The sequence below is a fragment of the Phycodurus eques genome, chromosome 5 (assembly GCF_024500275.1).
Source record: "Phycodurus eques isolate BA_2022a chromosome 5, UOR_Pequ_1.1, whole genome shotgun sequence".
Taxonomy (NCBI): Eukaryota; Metazoa; Chordata; class Actinopteri; order Syngnathiformes; family Syngnathidae; genus Phycodurus; species Phycodurus eques.
This window is the reverse complement of record NC_084529.1, coordinates 16,584,007-16,605,915: the sequence shown is the minus strand read 5'-3', so window position 1 is coordinate 16,605,915 and position 21,909 is coordinate 16,584,007. Positions and strand designations below refer to the sequence as shown.

The following is a 21,909-nucleotide window of genomic DNA, read 5'->3' as shown; positions in this document are numbered from 1 at the left end:
TAGTAATCGGAACACATTTTCACGAGAATAATCAAAATAAAATAATATATGATTATTAATAATTATCCGAGTCATCTGAAAACCACCGAGTGCGATATTTGTGTTTGGCACTGTGTCCAATCCATACGCCACACTCACAAAGGCAGAATTGATGTTTTCCCTGCCTTTATGGGTGTTCATAACACTAGCCATCATTGTAATGAAAGTAGTGCTGGCACAGATTAGCCTTAGCTAATGGTTAGCGAATGGAATGGCTTGTATTTGTCCATGTGTCGGCTGAATGCGCCTGGGCCTTTCCACCGAATCGGTGTCATTCGCATCACCAGGAAATAAAATAAAACTCACAAAACATGCGACAATTCTTAAGAAAATAAAATTAACTGCTTTTCGCGTTCAAAGATACAATGGCAGCGCGGAATGTCCATCCATCCATTTTCTTCACCGCTCATCCTCACTTGGGCGGGAGGCGGGGTACACCCTGAACCGGTCGCCATCCATTCGCAGGGCACATAGAGACAAACAATCATTCGCGCTCACATTCACACCTACAGGCAATTTAGAGTTTCCAATAAACCTACCACGCATGTTTTCGGGATGTGGGAGGAAACCGGAGTGCCCGGAGAAAACCCACGCAGGCACGGCACGGGGAGAACATGCAAACTCCACACAGGCGGAGATTTGAACTGTGAACTGTGAGGCAGATGTGCTACCCAGTCGGCCACTGTGCCGGCTGCGCGGAATGTCCTCGGAGTAAATCAGATTGTATCAGCGATAATGTCGGATCTGCGGATCTGACCAATGAGGTCATTAATTGGATGGGCGAATTAAGACATCGCAGCCGATCACAATTATCTACCGATCTGATCAAGCCGTTCAGATCAGTGTAAAGTCTCGTAGAAAGTGAGCTAAGATTCTTGATCTTTGTGGTATTTTCATTAAATCATACAGACACGTTATTAGCGACACCTGGGAATTGTTTTAAAATATGAAAATAATGCATAATATTTCCTTCATAGCACAAAAACAGCAGTTTTGTCCCTCGCTTTTTCTCTGTGGATGAAGCCCACCGAGGCCTAATTGGATGAAAGAACCCCTCGCTGGGCTGTCACAGAGCTTTTACTCTGGATTTTAAAACAACTTGACAGCTGCTCTGGGAACGAGTCTCCCCGAGATCCACAAACATCTCTCAATTAATTTACAACAGCAACCACAACATTATACAACCCTCGCACGATATAATGAGATCCGATGCAAGGGCCCTATTATCTTTTGACATAGAGATCCTGCTAAATTAAAAGTATCTGTTGCTGGCCTGGAACATCTGGTATTCATGCGCTTTTGCCTTTTACACAACACAGGAGAAACACAGGAGAAACATTCTAAGCGCAACGTATAAAAACATTTGTCATGACAATTGCTCTCAACACAAGAGTGGTAAGTGTGAAATGTACCACCCAACACATTCCACTATTCCCCCCCCTCCACACACACACAGGTGACCTCTGATACCACGTCCAAAGGCAAAATATGTTTAACTATTTCACTGCCAGCTGTTTGGAAAGCAGAGTTCCTGTTCAGAGTTCATATTGCCAGCCGCTTTTCAGTATTTTGGCTGATCTTTCGAGAACCACAGAATATTGTGTTTCGCGACAATAAAGACACCGAACCTACCAAAAGAGTAGACTCTCTTCTTCCACCAGAAAAAAAGTTTCTAGCTTTTTCCATTCTTTAGTAATCGACAGTAAAACATGGGTTTGTTTTCACCAAAAAAGTGACTAAAAAGAGGAGAAAACAAGAATTTTGTGGAAAAAACAAACATGTCAAGCAAAATAGTGACTTTGATGCTCCTATTTTTTTTTTTTTGCTTTTGTGAAACCTCAAACTATAAAACAACAAAACCAAGAGTGCGAAAGTGATTTTGATAGCAATTTGTTTTTTTACAGCTATTAACCTAAGAAACGCACTTTGTCACACTGACTGACCATAAGGCTCGAGTTGAAACTTTCTTTTTACATGGCATTCATCATTCACTCAGTGAACTTCATCTTTTCTCATGATCGTGATACACACCTCCAACTACCTCCCACAACAATACTCAGTTTATACCATACAGTACATATTTTGTTTGATTGTGAGGTGCCTAAACTTGTCCAACTTTCAATCTGTTGGCATTTCTGTCCCTCAGAAGTGACGTGACAAGCCAAGATTCACCGCTTAATCTTCATCTTCTACCAAAAAGCTGTGTTGATCTCAATTCTCAAGTGATTCAATGCCACCATCTACAGGAAGCTGTTAGTTATTACAGTGGTTTACAAACCTGAATTTCACAGACAAGCTGAGCGAGACCCTCTTCCATGCCTGCCCGTGAAAAAAACGTTCTACTCCTATAATACTGTACATCGGTGGCAGTGAATGAGTTAATTTGTTTTAAAAACAAAACATAAAATGCAACGAGTCTTCTTTAAGACTCAGCGAGAATAATGATATAATAATGTCATCAATTCTGTATTTTGGGGATTTATTTGTGCAGTGATAGTGCACAGTGGCACAAATCTAGGCAATACTCCAACAGAGAACGCTGGGCAAACCCACATTTATTTCCCTCACATATATGTGTCATCTACGCTGTTCATCACGCAGAGATTTATTGCTGTGTGTGTGTGTGTTATTCCAGTGGAAGTCCACACCCCGGCTAAATTTCCCAGCTGGGAGGGAGGACTCTGTTTTAACCCCTTACCCCATAACCTCCTCCTCTAAGGTAGCGCAACTGTAAAATGACCAAAACCACAATGGCTTCTTCCGACTTCAAAGTGCATTGTCAGGCAACAAAAAGCAATGAACTCCAAAACTCCAGCTCACTATTAACAGCACCCATGTGTGTACTTTGCTCTTTGAAACTTCCACAACTTGTGCCAAACTGAGAAAAAAAAAATGTCTATTTGGACTATGTGTGTGTTCATGTTCCGGGCGGGCCAACGAAATCAGTGTTTATTTAGAAATCGGCCAGGGGACAAAGGCCGCACACTCCTGTCTGGTAGACATCAGGCCAAGTCGTCCCACCCTGCAGAAGGAAAACGACCGTTTCCGAGGGAGATAGTGAGGCATCATTAGGGTTGCAAGATGTTTCAGAGATGGAAACATTATATGAGAATTAATGGAAGGATTTATACAAATGCACAGGAAACACAGGCCTAAATTGAAGGTTGGCTCTTAATAGGGAAATTTAATATAGTTGGGGAAAATATATTTTAGCATAATTCCAACTTTTCAAAGTGACTTGACATGAAACATGGCAGAAAATTATATTTTCTGTAAATATATGCTCCAGTTCACCTGTGAGTGAGAAGAAGAAGAAGAAGAAGAAGAAGATGTACAGTAAACCACCCTCCATAGCAGGGGGTACGTTCCAATGTTGGCATTTCAGTTTACAAGACCTCCACTTGGAAACGGAACTTGAGAAACATACAACAAGAGGCCATCTCAGTCTGCGTTTGCAAAATGTAACGCTCTTTGGAATGAAACCAGCAGGTCAACCACAGCACGTGAATGGAAATTATTATTAATACGGAACTTAAATATAGCTTGGGAAAATACAGTTAAGGATAATCCTCGATTTCCCAGATTTCAGCGAGCACAGTGGTACCTTGATTTACGAGTGCCCCAAGTTAGTTTTTCGAGTTACAGACCATCGCTTGGTTGATTTTTTTTGCTTCTTGTAACAACTCAAACTTTGAGGTATGACCAAGCTTCGAAAGTGCCGCCACGTGAATGAAGTGAAATCAAAACAATTAAGGTACTGCAATGCCCTCGTGACCGGGTAAGGAGAGTTACTTACGTATTTCGCATGTGATACATTTCCCCTCAAAAATCGTAGTTACTTCTTATAAATTCGTATAATTCAGGTTCTAATTTTGTCAGCCTAATAGCATAAAGTGATTTTTGAATATTTTCGGGAAACAAGAAAAAACAACAAATTCAACAAACAAAATGTTTCCTCAATTCAACCTTTGCGGATTACCATGACATGGTTGACTGAGAATGTACAATACACTGACAAAGAAAAAAAAAAAAAAAAGAATTTTTAGAAAGCACATTTGTATTTTTTATTGATATTGAGAGAGTAAGTTAAAATGACAAGCAATTATGCTATTAGGCTAACAATTTCCAAATGTTAACTTCCAACTGAAATCTTCCAGACATTTTTCACCGCTTTGCAACCATATCATGAATCTGATTACACCTATCCAATTAAAGTCTGGAAATGAAAGTAACATTTGCAAGCATAGCTTTTCAGAAAAGCATACTTTACCCACCCGCAGTCACGTCCATGGATGCATATGAGTTCGCCCTTGACTGCCACATCTGCTTCATCGTCAAATGGGCCTTTGATCATTGAGTAAGTAATTCGGAAAAGATGATCCACAAAACTCATCCGTAATATTGCTGTGTTCCACTCGCCTTTCAAGTAAGAAACTGGAGATGGAAATGGCGTCAAACTCGGGTTGTGTCTCTATTGGCAGGTCGGAAATGGAGATGCCCCCCCCCCCCGCAAGTTTCTTTTTTGCTCACTATTAACTTATACAACTATTCATGGAACAAAAACACAGTGGAACCGCCCAAGTAAACAAAGTGGTACCATTTGATGTTTTCCAGAAAAAAATAGGCTTCAAAAGTTACAAAAAAATCTTGAGCGGTCTTTATTTTTGAAGTCACGAAAATCTTGTGAGACTTCAGAAGCTCTTATGAGATTCAGTCAAATCTCATGATACTTAAGTAAATCTCGGGAGAATTCATAAAATCTTGTAACTCTTCAGGAAATCTTGTGAGATTCCAACAAATCAGACTCAAGAAAATCTTTTGAGATTGCAGCAAATCTTGTGAGGTTGCATAAATTCCCGTAAATCTTCAGAGAATATTGTGAGATTCCAGCAAATCTTTTGAGACTCCATAAAATCTTGGGAAATTGCAGCAAGTCTTGTGAGACTTCAGAAACTCTCGTGAGACTTCAGAGAATACAGTATTGTGAGTTTCCAGCACATCTTCAGAGACTTCAACTAATATAGTGAGATTCCGGCAAATATCGCGGGACTTTTGTGAGACTTAGTGTTTTTTGTTGGGCTGGAATAGATTATCTGTTCATCTTCCTCTAGACAGATGCTGAGGGGCCCCTCCCACTGACTTTAGGGGCCCAATTAGAAGTGAGTGGTCTGTCCCTCAAGGGGCGAGCCTGCAGTCCAACACACACATGCAAACACATGCACACACACGCAAACACACGCTCGGAGTGCACTGAGAGTTCAAGAGCGCTGGATGCAAGGGGAGCGGACACATTTTGCCGAAAAGTGCTCACCGTATCAGACGGCATCGCTTGTGTGTGTTTGGAGTCGAGAGGAAGGAGTGTCAACTGTCGCTGCTGCTGTTTCGTTTCTTTTTTTGCAATTTTGACTTGCAGGCAAGGGGAGCGAGCAGAGTGGAGGGGCGTTCAGGTGTGACACGGACGGCCGTGTATCGCATGTGAGAGAGGCAAAGTTGAGCGCAGGTAAGATGCAACCTTGATGATGTAATTCAAATGTAAGTGCAGTTGGAGAAATAAGCACATTTTACTGCATTTTATTGTTTTTTCCCCCCCACAAGCTCAGAATGACTTTCAAGAAGTCATTATCATTTTTGCATTCCTAGCTAACATGATTGTTTTTAACAAACTGCTCGAAGTTGTTTCAATCAACTTTTAAAGAGTCAAATATAACTTAATGATGCTCATAAACATTTTTTTTGGTCAGCAGTGTTGCTTGTGAACAATTCCTGTGAGTTTCTTTGTGTTTTGGATGAAAGTGTTAATGATGTGTTTTTATCACGAACTCAAGATACATTTTTGTGTGTTTAGGGGGAAAAAAGGTAACCCAAATGTGCTTGATATTTTTTTTTGTCAAAAACTCAACAACAACAAAATCATTTTTTGTGTTTCGGATTAAAAGTGTTACCAATGTGTTTATTGTTTTATCCAAAAATCAACAACAACAAAACTTTCTGTGTGTTTGGGATAAAGGTTTTACTCATGTGATTTGTGTTTTGATCCAGAACTCAACAACAACAACAAAGATTTCATATAAAAGGGTTCATTCTTGATGATTTCTATTAGGCCACCACCACAGATCCGAGTCAGAGACGATCCTAGAGTCGTGAACTCCATTAATCTAGATTCTTTTCAGGAAGAGTTATCATTTTGAAAAAGAATGAGAAATTTCAAATTCATCTTTCTATACCCGAATATTCATTCGCCAAATGACGAAGAAGAGTAAATTACATAATGTTTTGGGGTATTCCGTGACAACAGAACACACACACACACAGTGGGATCAGTGTGATATGGAAAAAACAAAACAAAAAAACAAAAACAAAACACACGGGATCTGGCCTCTTCCAAATGAGGATAAAAACCCAAAACATATCAGCCATCTGCCAATGCGACTGCACCATAAACACAATGCAATTTACAGAGAAAGCATAGACTATTAAATAAGATGGAAATATGCTGCATTTGAGGTGTGGTCGTCATTAAATAAGATAAATAATTGCAGACGGTGGCCAGCGCAGTGGAGATTACCCTCATTTAAATTAAATGGGGGGGGGGGGGGGGGGGGGGGGGGGGGGGTAAGGCCAGTCCAACTAAACGCAATGTTTAATATTGTTATTATTTGTGTATTCTTGTTTACCATGACTAAATATATTATTAAAATCAGAAATGGGCACTTGGACCTGCAGTATAAATCGAGTCTGCTGACTCACATCAACATTCCATATTCTTTTTCACATTGCTAAGAGTTATGTGTAGAAATACGTGAGAAGTCTGTTAAGTATCCTTTTTTGTCTGTTTTGCTTTTTTTTTTTAAACCTTTTTTGTTTACATTTTCTATACTCGTGAAGGGAAGCATGTAAGTAAGAATTTCATTGCCTGTCTACTTTTTTTACGATGCGCATGACGATAAACACCTTGAATCTTGAAGTGACAACACGTTTAGATTTTGTTTTTGCTATTTTACGATTGCGCAGGGCTTCATCCGCCCTCAAAATACTGCTTACAGTCACCGTGTGTCAAACATTTCGTTTTGCGAGGAGCAAGTGTTGAATATTTACCGTGCAGTAGCACACAAAAGCAAAAGAGAGACTTTTTAGTGGCTTTTGGCTGAAGGCCGCGCTCTCAACATGGTTCACTCCCCGAGCTTTTCTGCAACTCCCCTAAGAGGAGCTTGAGGTTGGTGCGGGGGGCAGAATGTGAATTTCTAAAGATACGTTTGAGGGCTTTTGACAAGTTGCCAAGACAAAGATGATTCCAAAAATGACATCATCACCGGGGTCGTCCCCGCATGGCGCCCGTATAGTCTAAAATGAGGACGTGTTGACAGGTAACAACATGCTCTGTCCTAATCCACTTTCTATTAGAGTTCTGGAATGGGAAAGAGGAGCTGGCTCTTGTCATAAGCGATTATGATTCCTTCAGTTTGGCCTACAGCACATTTCTACTGGGTTCCACGCAACCACGGCGTCCCAAGAGTCTAGCCTCGTTGTACACAGGGCACATGTACGGCAATTGTGAAGTTTGCAGAGTCCACAGTGATGAGGTGCCAATTGCTCGCAGCCAGACATTCTGTCTAGGTTGCACTGGCCTACTCCTGTGGAAAAAATTGTTCAGGATGCACCTTTCTGAGGCCACATGCAAAAAAAAATGTTTTCCCTTCACTCAACTGGGGTTAAAACTACCAGTTTGGCCTGGTGAAAACATTCCCAGGATGTGAAGCACTGTATAATCCTCAACTGTAGACATGGAAAGGTTATTAACAATAACAACAAAGGTGGAAGAGAAACAGAGGACTCTGGGAGGGAAATAATTAATCTTGATCTTTCACATGCGCACCAGACCACCACTAAACCTCCTTCAACTGTTTGCATCAATTAAAATAATACGATTTCAAAGTGCCAGACACGCCTACAATGATGAATCAAATAACTTGAATAATTCGATTTATGCCGGCACGGTGGACGACTGGTTAGCACATCTGCCTCACAGTTCTGGGGACCGGGGTTCAAATCCAGGCCCCGCCTGTGTGGAGTTTGCATGTTCTGCCCGTGCCTGGGTACGTGGGAGGAAACCGGGCACTCCGGTTTCCTCCCACATGCCAAAAACATGCGTGGTAGGTTGATTGAAGACTCTAAATTGCCCGTATGTGTGAATGTGAGTCCGAATGGTTGCTTGTTTCTATGTGCCTTGCGATTGACTGCCGACCGGTTCAGGGTGTACCCCGTCTCCCGCCTGAAGATAGCTGGGATAAGCTCCAGCAGCCCGCAACCCTAGTGAAGATAAGCGGTATAGAAAATGGATGGGTGGATGAATTCGATTTACAAAAAATGGCGAAGCAAAATTTCTCCAAACACACTCAAAGTCACAGATACTAGAGTAGAACATGAGGATGGCGAACCTCGAGTACAGGTGCACAAAAATAATACCTGCACCTCACATACACATACAGTGTGTACATACATGACTGTATTTAATAATGCAAAATCAATATTACTTTTAATACCATAATTTGTTTTTCAAACCTACTGTATATCCTGAATGATCCTCTCCATGCAAACAGTTTCTGTTCTCAAAATGTCCCAACCCTAAATCTCTAGAATGCAGTGTGCAAACCACATGTAAAAATATCCATTGCGGGTACAGGCTCGGACCAAAAGGACAATAGAAGGAGCCGGTGCTTGTCTATCTTACGCTGGTGTTGCTGTGTTATCCTCTAGGCTATCGTCAGACAAGTGAGAGCACTTAGAGCTGTCACATCGCACTTTCATGCCTCGCTGCTCCCATCTGCCCACCTCAGGACGGGATTAGGTTACGCCCATATGCTCGTACATGCGTGCTCATACAAATTCAGCGCGGCGCGGCCGGGGTCACGGCCTGCTCGGCGTGTGTAGTGTTACTTGTTTTGTTGTCCCGCATGGACAAAGCCTTTTGGCATATTCATCCCCGTCTCGGTTACACGGCCGTGGCGTCTGTGTTTTCAATACAACTTTGTTTCCACTTTGGGTTGGTCGTACCTCTTGTGATAAACACCAGATCCAGTAACCTTCCATATTTCTATTGGAGCCCGCAGTTGCTGACCCGACACTGTATCACTTTCATATCCAGCCCGCCTCACATAGACAAAGAGTTATGGATTAAAGTGCCACATGATACGCAATGCGATTTTTTAACAAAGCCACGCGAGACTAAACCGTTTTGGTGTGTTGGCTGAAGTATTCACTGTTTTCCGATTAAAGCACAGTATACAAGTACGGACAATCTGTCCAAATTTGAGCATTTTCACTCCCTTGTGATAAAAGTCGGCAGAGGCCTGATTCTCAGATGTCTCTGAAAGATTATCCTGAGCGATTATCCTGTGGTCTGAGGTCTGTTAAGAGTGATTTTTCCTGCCGGATCTGCACACAAAACAGTCTGGGCTGACAATCATAAATATTAAACCTGTTTAATATCACACTTTTTTAGTATCGCAAATCCTTAGACGAGGTACACGCATACCGACAATCGGGTCAAATTTGACAATTTTTATGCCCTTGTGATCAAAGTCAGCGAAGGACCGGACGGATGTCTCTGAAAGATCATCCTGTGATGTGTGTGTTAAGAATGATGTTTTCACCCCTTCAACTCGGAAAACAGCTAACAATCGTATATGTTAAACCTGTTCAACATTTAGGATCACAAATTCTTAAGGAGGGTAGACACACACCAACAATAGGGTCAAATATTAGCATTTTTATTATTTTCAGCAAAGGCTGAAAAGAATAAAAATTAGCATTTTTTATTATTTTCAGCAAAGGCTTGATTGTCAGATGTCTTTAAAGATTATCCTGAGCAATTATCCTGTGGTGTTGTGTGTGTTGAGGGTGATGTTTCCTCCACAATGTCCATGCAAAATGGTCAGGGTCAACAATCGTAAATGTGAAACCTGTTCAATATTTACGATCGTAAATCCTTCAGTGTGTGGTCAGCACACGAGTGTGGGGTCTCTCACCTTTGAAAAATCGCTTAAGATGTTAAAAATCCGTTTGTGTGTATCTTGCTTTAACCAACAGCGAGAGGGGCGTTAAACGTAGACAGGCTGGAGCGTGGAGGTTTGGAATTCTATCAGTGTTCCTTGGTGCTGCTTTAAAACTTGTTTTCCCTTCCATAACAGAAGGAATTCAACTGGAACGTCCTCTCATGGGGGCATTCTTTGATTTTGGACACAACTTGTCCTGTGAGGTCTTTTTTTTTTTTTTTTCCCCCCCAAGTGATGTAATGAAATAAGTGATGCAAAACATGCAACACCGTGAGTGTGCTTCATAAATCCCCCCCACCCCAAAAAAGAAAAATCAGCCCATGATCAAAAGAGCCTGTGCAATTATGATTTATAGTTTTTAAAAGAAGGTAAAAAAACTGTGTGAAATTCAAACTTCCCTCATGGCCATGTGCCCTGTTGCACTTTCCATGGAAAAGTGCTCGATGGCCTTATCTACTGCAATGTTTTTCACTACATTACACATTGCGGGCGACTTCAAAGATCGTCTGACATTGGCATGTCCACACATTGTAATTATTTGGGCAACTGTAGTTTTCATTCACGCTGATTAGAGAAAACCAGACAGATGGCGTGTCCTGGCAAAAATATGCACGCACCCAAGTCGTGTTTGAGGTTAACTTCTCAAATAAATGACATTATGCGTGCTGCCTTGATGTTTCAGCCAGAGAAAACCAATCACTGTGGTACAAAATGAGCAAACATAGTCATCAATGTTGCCAAAATGTTTTTTGTATGATTGCGTGGAGTGAGGTTTTGATCTCCGTGACCGTCACATGCTTCACATTGGCTATCAAAAGGAGTTGTAGAAAGCATGTGTCAGAACGTAGTGTACAAAAGCAGTCTTGTGGACTTGTCGACTATCTTGCTATAAGTTAGCATGTTGACATTTTGTTTTGATTAGAAATAATACCTGGCTACACGGAATTATATTAATATTGAAAAATCCTTATCAGTCAGCCTGAGCACTCTATAGATATGTACTCAGGTCGCTATGTAGCTTTATACATAAGAAATGTATGTTTTATGTTAGCATATCAAATCCTAGCATGTAAGCATTTTGTTAGCTTTATGAGCAATAGTAGCTGACTCCAGGGCATGATGTTAAATTGTGTTTGACCCGCCTATGCACTTTTGTTTTTACTCAAATTATTCATTATTCATTAGCATATCAACTGCTCGCAAGTTAACATTTCCATCCATTTTCCGTAACGCTTATCCTCAGTAGGGTCGCGGGTGTGCTGGCGCCTATCTCAGCTCACTCTGGGCAAGAACTGGTCACCAGCCAATCGCAGGTCACATATAGACAAACAACGATTTGCACTCACATTCACACCTATGAGCAATTTAGAGTCTTCACGCAACCTACCATGCATGTTTTTGGGATGTGCTAGGAAACCAGAGTACCGAGGAGAACATGCAAACTCCACACAGGCGAGGCCGGATTTGAATCCGGGTCCTCAGAACTGTGAGGCAGATGTGCTAACAAGTCGATCACCGTGCCGCCTGTTAACATTTTGTTTGTTTTTAAAAAATATAGTTCCTGACTAGAAGGGCATGGCGTAATATTTTTATCCATCTGCCGTAGCACCTTTTGTAGTTAGGCCTCTATCTTGCTGTATATTAGCATACCAACTTTTAGTATGTTAGCATTTTGTCAATTTTCATGGAAAGTTGTACCAGACTCGTGTAAGTAAGTAAGACTTACACGATCTGCCTCAGTGCCTTTTGTACTCGGGTTGCTGTTGTGTTGTTTCCACATCAACAACATTTTTCCCAATTCTCATACAAATTAGTACCTGACTCCAGGGAAGATGTAAAAGCCTCAGTGATCTGCCTTAGCGCCTTGTTCTTGTCATATGTTAGCATACCAACTGCTTTCATGTTAGCATTTTATCATTTTTGATTAGAAACAGTGTCAGCAATCTTGCGAGACTCGTGATCGATCTGTCTTAGCACCTTTCGTTCTCTTCCGATGTTAGCTTTTTCACTCTCTCTTTAGCCTTTAGAAATGGGACTTGATACCAGGGTATGATGTAAAACCCTGAACACTTTCTTCTCTATTAGTTGTACTAATCCACTTTGAGATGTTTTTCAGGGAATGCAAAAAGCAAGTTATGAAAAGTGACCCCACCTTTCAAAACTAAAATTAACCTGTCCCTCGTTACTGAAGGATACACTTCAATTTACAGCTGGAAAAAAAAAACATGTAGGTGTAAGTAAAAGTATGTAAAAGTGTAAGACTTCTCATCTCTAGTTTTAAAATGAAAACACCAGTTGTGTGGCCCAGTGGAGGCCTTGTGTTTTCACTGAGACATGAACTCACACCGACTCGCAGGGGAGTTGCATGCTTAAACGCAAGGTTACCAAAAAGAAAACAAAACAATAACAACAACAAAAAAACGGGGTGACTGAACATTGCCAAGAAAAACAAAGAACGTCTCAAGAGTTAGGAACAATTATCCACGTTGTTCCGTCTGCTCAGCGGCCGGGACTTGACAAATAGCCCGGCTAATGCACCTTGTCATGGCGAAATGGAGGGATTTTATAATGGCCGTCCGCCACGGGGCACCTGGGTTGTCGCTAACTGCCTCATTAGGGGTGGTCTGCGTGTGAGAATTCCCATGGCCACACCGCTTCGCTGCCATCTGCTATTTGACAACCTGTGCCGGGAAATGTCCTTCAAAAAAGTTTGGCTACTTTTAACGACTTTGGCTACATTTTGGGATAATTGTGAACGGACCGACGGCCGGGGGAAGGCCCCTCGCCTTGTTGATGGTACGGTAAACTGGAGAATGTGACATGTTACAACGGGTGGGCAATTCATTTTCAATCTTCATGTGCGAAACTGGAATGGTTGTCAAGGGCGATGCCAGCATGCTGACTTCAAATGTGATACATATTAATTTAATGTATTGATACAAAGCAGTAAATTGTCTTGTTTTAACTAATTCACCGCCATGGACTTTATTGTCGGCAGCTGGAATCCAACGATTTACATCCACAGACGTCTTCCTTAATTAAAATTTTCAACGGGTAAGTGTGGAAGAGGGTCTTGTTCAGGCTTGTAAATTACTGTAATGATCAACAGATTTCTGTTGATGGCAGTGCTCCATTACTTTCGATTTAAACTTCTGAGTTGAAGCTATAGATTAGGGGTGAATCTAGGCTTGCAGTGTTGATTATGAGGGATAGAAATGCAAAACATGTTACAAGTCGGACGAGTTTAGACACCTGAGACTCGAACAGAGTAAATACCGGTATATGTATTGTATAAATAGACAGATGTGTCGCAGATGGCAGTCGTGATCATGAGAAACTCAAGCTATGCAGTGAGTCAGCGTCGCTCACGGCGTGTTGTTCTACTGCTGATTACTAAAGAATGGAAAAATTTATAAACTATTTTTTTCTGGTGAAAAACAGTTTGACTCTTTCTTTTTGGTATGCTTGGTGCTAATGTTACGGAAATATTCCGCCGGGTCTTGAAAGATTGGTCAAAATGCTCTAAAACAACTGGAAATCTGGGACTGAAATGTACTGCTTTAAAAACACCTGGCAGTGAATGAGTTAGTCAACATTCACACAAATAAATATGTCGACAATGTGAAGTGTGTTTTCCCTAATTTTTTAATCTATGATGACATTTTGAACATTAACCGCTAACTCATATCGTGAGTCATTCCCAGTTGTGACTTCTTAAATCATCAGGGCAAATCTCCCTTTTCTCTCCAATGTGGGAAGGCAATGCCAACCACTGTTGGCATTGTTACTTTAAAACAAAAAAAACAAAAAAAAGTAGCTAGACGGTTTGGAAAAGTCACTAAATATCCAGCAGAACTGAAAAAAAATGAAGAGACTAAAAAACAATGGACATTTTTTAGCATTTTGACCATTTTTTATTTCCTGCAAATAATGAAATTGAAAATACCAGTACATGGAACGGAAGATGAATGAATGAATGAATGAATGTATTTGTATCTGTGACTTATATGTTCAGTAGTTTATAGAATTAAACTAAAATGCTGAGTTTTACTCACACATACCTGAAAATATCAAAACCAGAGAAACCGATACCTTGCAGTGTGTGTGTTGTTTTTTGAGTTGTAGATGAAGACTGCCACTATACTTAGCCCATGTCTGCATTATAAGGCGGCACCGCTCCGACGTCTGGCATTAAATCTGCCACGGATGTCGTCAGGTTTGTTTACCCCCACTCCCACTGCCCGTACGCAGACCGCTCTGCCAAAGACAACATGGGGGACTCCAGGCCGGAGCTGCCAGGAAACACTTGAATTTGTTTAACTCGCATGGCACAGAGCTGTGTGCTTCTCTACCACTGCTGTCACTCTTCATCTATTTTATTCACTGTCAAGCTGGATAGACTGTGTCTTTTCCTGCCAAATTACGTCAGAGAGCTTTTTGAGCACCTTTGTGTGAGGCCCAACGTCTAGGCTGCTACCCTATTTTTGTGACACTGGGTTTATTGAATCAAGTTAGGATTTGTTGAAATCCCAAGCGATTGCACTGCAAGTTAACAAACCCTTCCATGTCATTTGACCATTGATTGCATGATGATTTTAGCCTTCTTCTCTACCTTGCGTCATAAATAGAACGTGTGAAGTTTCAGTGGAAAAGAAGATGTTCCGTGAGCTATATTGCAACACTAGCCATAATGCACACTTCAACAGGTATGTTGATTCAAAAATACACGTGGCGGAAACTCAGACATAGTTTACACGTTCATTGAGGGATCTAATTGATTTTTCGGTTGCTTGGATTAATGGTACAGACGTGCTCTTAACGCTCAAATGGATAGCGCTGACGTTAGCTAGCAGGCTTGCCATTGTGTTTTGATAAATTACTCAATGACAAGCCAACCAAACATTTTGTACATACCTGTGATAAACTATTTTTTCTTAGTTTGTCCCTTTTGAAGTGGCTACTCCGCCTCTAGGCAGTTTTGCGATCTTCTCTGTACAACTATTTACGACATACCCTCCTTTTATCCTCCTCATCCACAGGCTCTGCTGGAATAATTTTGATTTTTTTTTAGATTTAAAAAAAAAAAAAAAAAAAAAAAAAAAACGAAAAAACTTGGGAGCACATCTGGCGGCTATACTACAAAGACAACAAGTTTAGTCATTGTTTGCAGTTCAGGTCAGCGGTAATCACTCACGTTCTGCCACCCGAATGTACACTGGTGCCGATTGTTTCAAATCAAAATTGTTCATTGTGTTCTGGTGTGGTGGCACGGTGGACGACTCGTTAGAACATCAGCCTCACAGTTCTGAGGACCCGGGTTCAATCCCCAGCCCCGCCTGTGTGGAGTTTGCATGTTCTCCCCGTGCCTGCGTGGGTTTTCTCCGGGCACTCCGGTTTCCTCCCACATCCCAAAAACATGCATTAATTGACAAATCTAAATTGCCCGTAGGTGTGACTGTGAGTGCGAATGGTTGTTTGTTTGTATGTGCCTTGCGATTGGCTGGCAACCAGTACAGGGTGTACCCCGCCTCCTGCCCGATGACAGCTGGGATAGGCTCCAGCACGCCCGCGACCCTAGTGAGGAGAAGCGGCTCAGAAAATGGATGGATGGATGGTGTTCTGGTGTAATACCATTGAGATATCTGCAAGCATTTTTTTTGTTACCAATCCCACTTTGAAAAGAAATGTAATATTCGAAATAAAATAGGTTTTTATAGGCTTCTGATTTCAAAACTGGTTATTCATCAATGTGTTGTGCATACTGTATGTAATTACAGTATATGAGGTCATCTTTCATTTATATGGGCTCACAGTTGTAGCGGCCCTCCGAGGGAAGTCATAACTACGATGTGGCCTGTGACAAAAATGAGTTTGACACCCCTGACCTAAGGCATCGAAGTATGTCCATCCATCTATCTGTTTTCTACCATCATGGGTGAACCGGTACCTCGCCAATCAAAGGTCACATATAGGCAGATAAACACTGACACTCACATTCACAGCCATGGACAATTAGGTTTGTTTTTGGACTGTGGGAGGAAACCAAAGAAATCGTTACTTTTTAAAAAAATAATAAATACATGCAAGAACAGGGAGAATGCAAAGCTGGCCAATTTCCAGAAAACTCAGTGGAAAGGGGTGAGAGCATGGGCCGTAGAAGAAACCATTAACGCTACCATTCTTCTTACCTTTATCATAGCATTTTGACCATTTTTTTATTTCCTGCAAATGAAATGAAAATACCGGTACCTGTATTTGTATCTGTGACTTATATCTTCAGTAGTTTATAGACTTAAACAAAAATGCTGAGTTTCACTCAAACATACCTGAAAATAGCAAAACCAGAGAAACTGAAACCTTGCAGTGATCCCTTAATTTGTGTGTGTGTGTGTGTGGGGGGGGGGGGGGGGGGGGTTGGCTTTCTGCTGGGCCCAGTTTTCAAAAACCTTTTACAGATTTCTTTTTTTTTTTACAAAAATACCACCTCTTTGGACAGTTCCACAATCAGTCCTATGACTTCTTTGGTTTGGACAAAACTGAAAAGTCCAAGGCCGTGTCTATGCAAACATGAGTTGGTCTTAAAAACATTGTTCTACGAGTTTTGGCCCTTTATCAACATCCTGAAAGTGTTTTGGTACCATGAAAACAGGATAGACAGTTTGTGTCTTTATTTCAACTTCAAATGTCTCATGAAGTTGCACTCTCACTTTAAATATACTTGGAAAAAGTTTTCGCATACTGTACATATAGCGTAAATATAGAACTTATCTCTCACTATGTTGGAGCATCAGAATGTGCTCCCTTTCTTGTGTTTTCAGGCCTCTCATTGGCTAAATAGCACTTGACAGCCTGCAGATGTGTTCTTGACAGATAGTCACAAAGCAGATTTTTTTTTTTTTAGTCCCAGAGTTTAGAAGAATACATTTTACAAACAATTTTCAGTACAAGGACGTCCAATTGAAATGCCCCTGTCTATCACACTTACACAACCACTTCGCTGATCGGCCATCCATCAGGCACAGAACAGATGCCTCAATTTGTCATCTAAACTAAACAGTTTGTTTATCTGTGTCTAATCCTCTCTGGTTTATTGGGACAGCGCGCCTGATATCATAGCCCTTGTTCAATGTAACCGACTCAACTTTCAAACAGCACGACGCAAAGCAGAACATGGAAAATAAATAAAAAGTCAAGTGGGGGAATGGAAACTCTTGCCAACATGCCATTGGATATTGTAATCATTGTGTGTGGGTGTGAATGAATGAATGAATGTGCTCTGAATCACCTTTGTAATGAGTTTGACAAAAGAAGACTGAGAAGAATACTCTCAATGACTCCAAGCGGAAGCGGCGTGCTTGCTACGTCGCCGCTATTAGTTTGGCTTGACTTTGTTCCCGCGGTCACTGAGAGGCTAATTATCTTACAAGAGAGGGAATGCGTGGAGAAATCAAGGAGATGTAGCAGCGAAGTGCTGAAGGGGGAGGACAAGGGTATGCTCGAGGTTCATGAAGCACTTCATTGTTTGTCAGGTTAATTCGTGGTTCAGAATGCTGTCAAATGAGCCGGAACGCAGGTTTGATCAACCCGGCTGGTGTGTAATTAAATGTGGTAATTCAATACATTCAACAGATGCAATCTGTAGCTGGAATATATCACTTCCTCGTTGAAGTGGGAAACAATTGCTCTTACGGAGGGTGGCAGTTGGAGTGGTGGATATGGAAATTCCCATAGCATAGAACTAATGATTGAGCAGTAATGTGAAATGTATCGCTTGAATAACACTTGTTGCTGAAACTCAGCTCTGGCAACAATAAAGTTGAGGAGGCAATGGCTGTTAAGAATACAGCTTCCACATATAACAATAAACATCAGAAGTCAGACTGTATGTTGATCCAGACTGCTTCAAACCTTGTTGATGACTGCAGTATGTTGCTCATTTTTAGTACATCACTTAATTCAATCACATGAGTAATTATGAATGAATGATTTACCCTCCTTCTCTACTTTTATGCTCACCGTTGAACTAGTGCCCCCTAAGTCATGCAATTAGCAAATGTCCATCTTTGAGGGAAATTTCAGTTCATCACTGCAAATATCTTTATTATTCTTTTAACATATAAATCAGTTTGCGGACCAGAACAAGCCTGAAAAAAAACTGAAGCAAATTTTATATGTATCCTTGTGAAATGTATTTACTGTATTTTTGGAGTCCCCAACACATCACCCAATTATTCTCTTCTAAAAGTGCCGTTTTTTACGCTTTAGCCCGCTAACTACCTGGTACTCTGGATTTGTGTAAAGAAATGTCCCTGCACTTACTATGTATGGCAAAAGAAAGCAAAGTATTTCCACCCAAAAAATTGTTAACACTCATTTCATTTCAAGCCTTAATTGAATTCTCGAAAGAACACACAGGGCAAGTCCTTATTTTCAATGATGTGAAGAGGACATGGTACAAAAAAAAAAAAGAAACAACAGCGCAAACATTCAAAAGCAAGCTACTGTAGTACTTGATCATATTATTGAAATGCTGCATGATAACAACTGTGTGAATGAGTGACTTCAATAAAGTGCTGAAGCCTTTCAAGATTTATAAAGATGAGGCAATGCATATCTTGCTGTGCAGATAAAAGTGCCCATCCCAGTTTCTGATAAAAAGTGCAGTGATGGGTGGAGTAGCTGAATCTAAGTGGAGAGTGAAAAACAGAGTCCAGTGCTTTTAGTGTGAAGACAGGGGCATGTCTACAGATAACGTGACCATAATCTAAAACTCATCGAAAGACTGCTTCGAGTAGCTGGTTCCTACACCGTAGGGGTAAATTTGTTTTGTTCTGGTACTGTATAAATATCAATGTTTTAGTCTGTTCTTTACATCTGAGAGTGAATTTTAATTGTACGTTTTTGGTCCCACCCGATTCCCAGATATTCTGTGACTTTCTATACGGTTACTCAATCATCGATTAATCATGCCCATCCCTACTTCAGAGCATCACAAAAACATATTTTTCCACATCACCCCATGTTCACGGACTTGTCCTTGGCCCTTTCGTGATAAAAAGCCTGCGAGTGTTCCCATGGCTGCCAATTCATACATCTCACTCATCCCTGAGTGTGAACTAATGTTCATGTGCCGGAGGCCTCTTTAAGTCCCATACAGGACAAGGGCCATTTTTTAACAGGGCATAAAGGACGAACTGACAGAGTCATCGGTGAGCGCTTGGAACCTTTGCCAAGTATCATTAGGCCAAGGATTAAATCTGGGTGAAAAGAAGATGTAGGAGGAGACAGCGGAGTGTAACTTATTTTGTGTGGCTGACCTCTGTTGTGAGCAAACAGGTTTAAAGGCAACACAAAAGGGAAGAGCTGCGAGGTAGGACGGTTGAGGAGAGAGGGCGACATGCCTGCAGGGCTCCATGGTGAAGCCGCTCAATGGTCACAAACAAAAGTGTGTGTACATATCCTACACTGGACTTAGAATAGACTTCCACACACACACACACACACACACACACACACACACACACTTATGATTGCTCCTCCCTGGCTTCATCTTATGCACTGGTCTCTCTCCAGGGCAGCACAGAGGAGAAAGCAGACCCGTCCACGCGCCATGACGAAAGAAGGCTCTAGTCATCCAAGTCCAAATGAAGATGGGTCTCAGCGCTGCATGTCTGGCAGCAATTATGGCAGGAAAGACAGCAGGGTTAGAGCGCTATCCCATTCAGGAGTCCCATTAGTGGGATTGATGTTCTTGGCCATCATCCCGTTTGGAGTGAGCATCAAACAAAGTGTCCCTCGCGTCAAACTGAGCCAGAGAGGTAAGGGTTGTCACACTGTTGATTTGTATGATGGTTTCGGGTGTTGATCTTCTCTGGCCACTATTTACAACCTTTCAGTGCTTACCTCAATTTATGATTAACCTTCCCCTATTATTATTACATTAATTTATTTTTTGGCCTTCTCCTTTCCGATTGTATGTTCTAAGTGACTACAGATGCTGCATGACGGAGAAACTAAAATACCCTTTTTCTGTAGGATTGACAGAATAGTAGGCTGTATGCACCTCCCTCTCTGTATGAAAAAGGAATTAAACAACAAAAAATTGTTGAATGCATTGTTGAATTGTATTTTCTAATGGCGTGGTGTCTTGTGATACAAGTGACCCAACTGCTCGCAGAAATTCAAGATACGAGTGCTGTGAAGTCGGCGGGCGAACTCAACTCACTTCACAACAAGCAGCAGTTTGGCAGATAGTGAACAATTCTTCCAAAAACATACATCAAGCTTTTTATTTACTGTCAAACTAAATATAAAACAAAGACAATTACACGTTGGGTGTTTAAAAATACCACACGACTTTGCCTTCCGCTGGCCTAATGTGAAAAGACAATGCAAAATGCCATAGACCAGGGATGTCAAACTCATTTTCACCAAGGGCCATATTGGCATTATCGATGCCGTTGAAGGGCCAGTTAGAAGAAATAAATAAAAACCATTTGAAAGAATAAAAATAGAAATAAATGAAACTATACTCCTCAACATATTGCACACTGATTGAGGAGTATCTGTAACATTTGCACAACCAACATTGTCCCAGATGATCGCACTACTCGTCACTTTAAACCGCATACACTCCTTGAAGTCTCGGCGCCCTTTTCACAATGGTCATTGCACCGGACTATTGCAATATTAGTCGTTCGAACTGCTCTAAGTGCTAGAGGACTCTGCATCTTTTTGCACAATTGTTTTTTGTCAATGTCTTTATGTCTCCAAAGTGTTCTGTAAATTGACTGTCTGTTGTACTAGAGCGGCTCCAACTACCGGAGACAAATTCCTTGTGTGTTTTGGACATACTTGGCAAATAAAGATGATTCTGATTCTGATATTGTTATATAACTATTTATTATTACTTATTGCCCTGGTATTATAACATGAATCCTAAGAAACTCGCATTGCTCATCAATCAACCATCAAACTATTTAAGTAAATAAAGAAGAATACCTCCAAACCCAAGTTATGACTAACCTTTTCAAAAGCTTTTGGCTATGCTAGACAATTTTGCACTTCTCAGAACATTGGTGACAGAGTTAGCATTTTAAAAATACAAATCGGTCTGGTATGAAGAGCAAAGGAAATACCACCTGCTAATGAGAAATGTGCGAATAGTGAATACTGTAAACACGTGTCTGCATCAATACAGAGGCCCGTGGAAACAGCAGAAGAAAAATATACATTGGTTTTCCAATCTATGTTGAAAAAGCCTTCTATCTGAATACATTTTTTGCTTTCACGACATTTTGGGATAATTTGTAGACGTTTCTCGAGTCACTTATAAAACCCCTAGTTTACACTGATCCGCGCGGGTACACTACCACCTATTGGTAAGATACCATCACTGGCAGTAATTTGTAAGGCAACGATGTATTATGGGAAATGTAGTTGATGGTGAATTTACGTGTAAACTGCTCAATTGATTTATTTTAAGACCTTTCAAGATCCCGCGGGCCACATAAAATGACATGGCGGGCCACATTTGGCCCGCGGGCCATGAGTTTGATAGTAGCCATCGACGGTCTAACAAATTACATTGACTGTATTATACTGCCCCCTGGTGATCAAATCGCACGAAAAAAGACACAAAACAATTTTTTGGGGGGGGAGGGGGAGGCTGGAACAGATTAATGGCGTTTCCAATAATTTCAATGGTGAAAGATGATTTGACAGGACCCATTAAACGTATCTCAAGACACGACTGTATTTTGTATTTTATTATTTACAATGAATCATGAAACCCATTATCTAACAAGACAAAGTAAAT

The 21,909-nt window shown here is 41.1% G+C and overlaps 1 protein-coding gene across 3 annotated transcripts in view; it reads left to right on the top strand.

Annotated features, from left to right (window-relative positions):
• The first annotated feature begins 5,276 nt into the window (after positions 1-5,276).
• The window catches only part of sema3d (sema domain, immunoglobulin domain (Ig), short basic domain, secreted, (semaphorin) 3D), a 50,643-nt gene continuing 34,010 nt past the window's right edge, over positions 5,277-21,909 (top strand). For 2 of the 3 annotated variants that reach the window (XM_061677774.1, XM_061677776.1), the window contains exons 1-2: positions 19,455-19,536; positions 19,665-19,909. In XM_061677774.1, the coding sequence (XP_061533758.1) occupies positions 19,505-19,536; positions 19,665-19,909 (277 nt within the window). In that variant the 5' untranslated portion in view covers positions 19,455-19,504. Of the gene's footprint in view, positions 5,540-19,454; positions 19,537-19,664; positions 19,910-21,909 lie in introns of those variants that run through there. The other variant, XM_061677775.1, reaches the window with a different exon arrangement.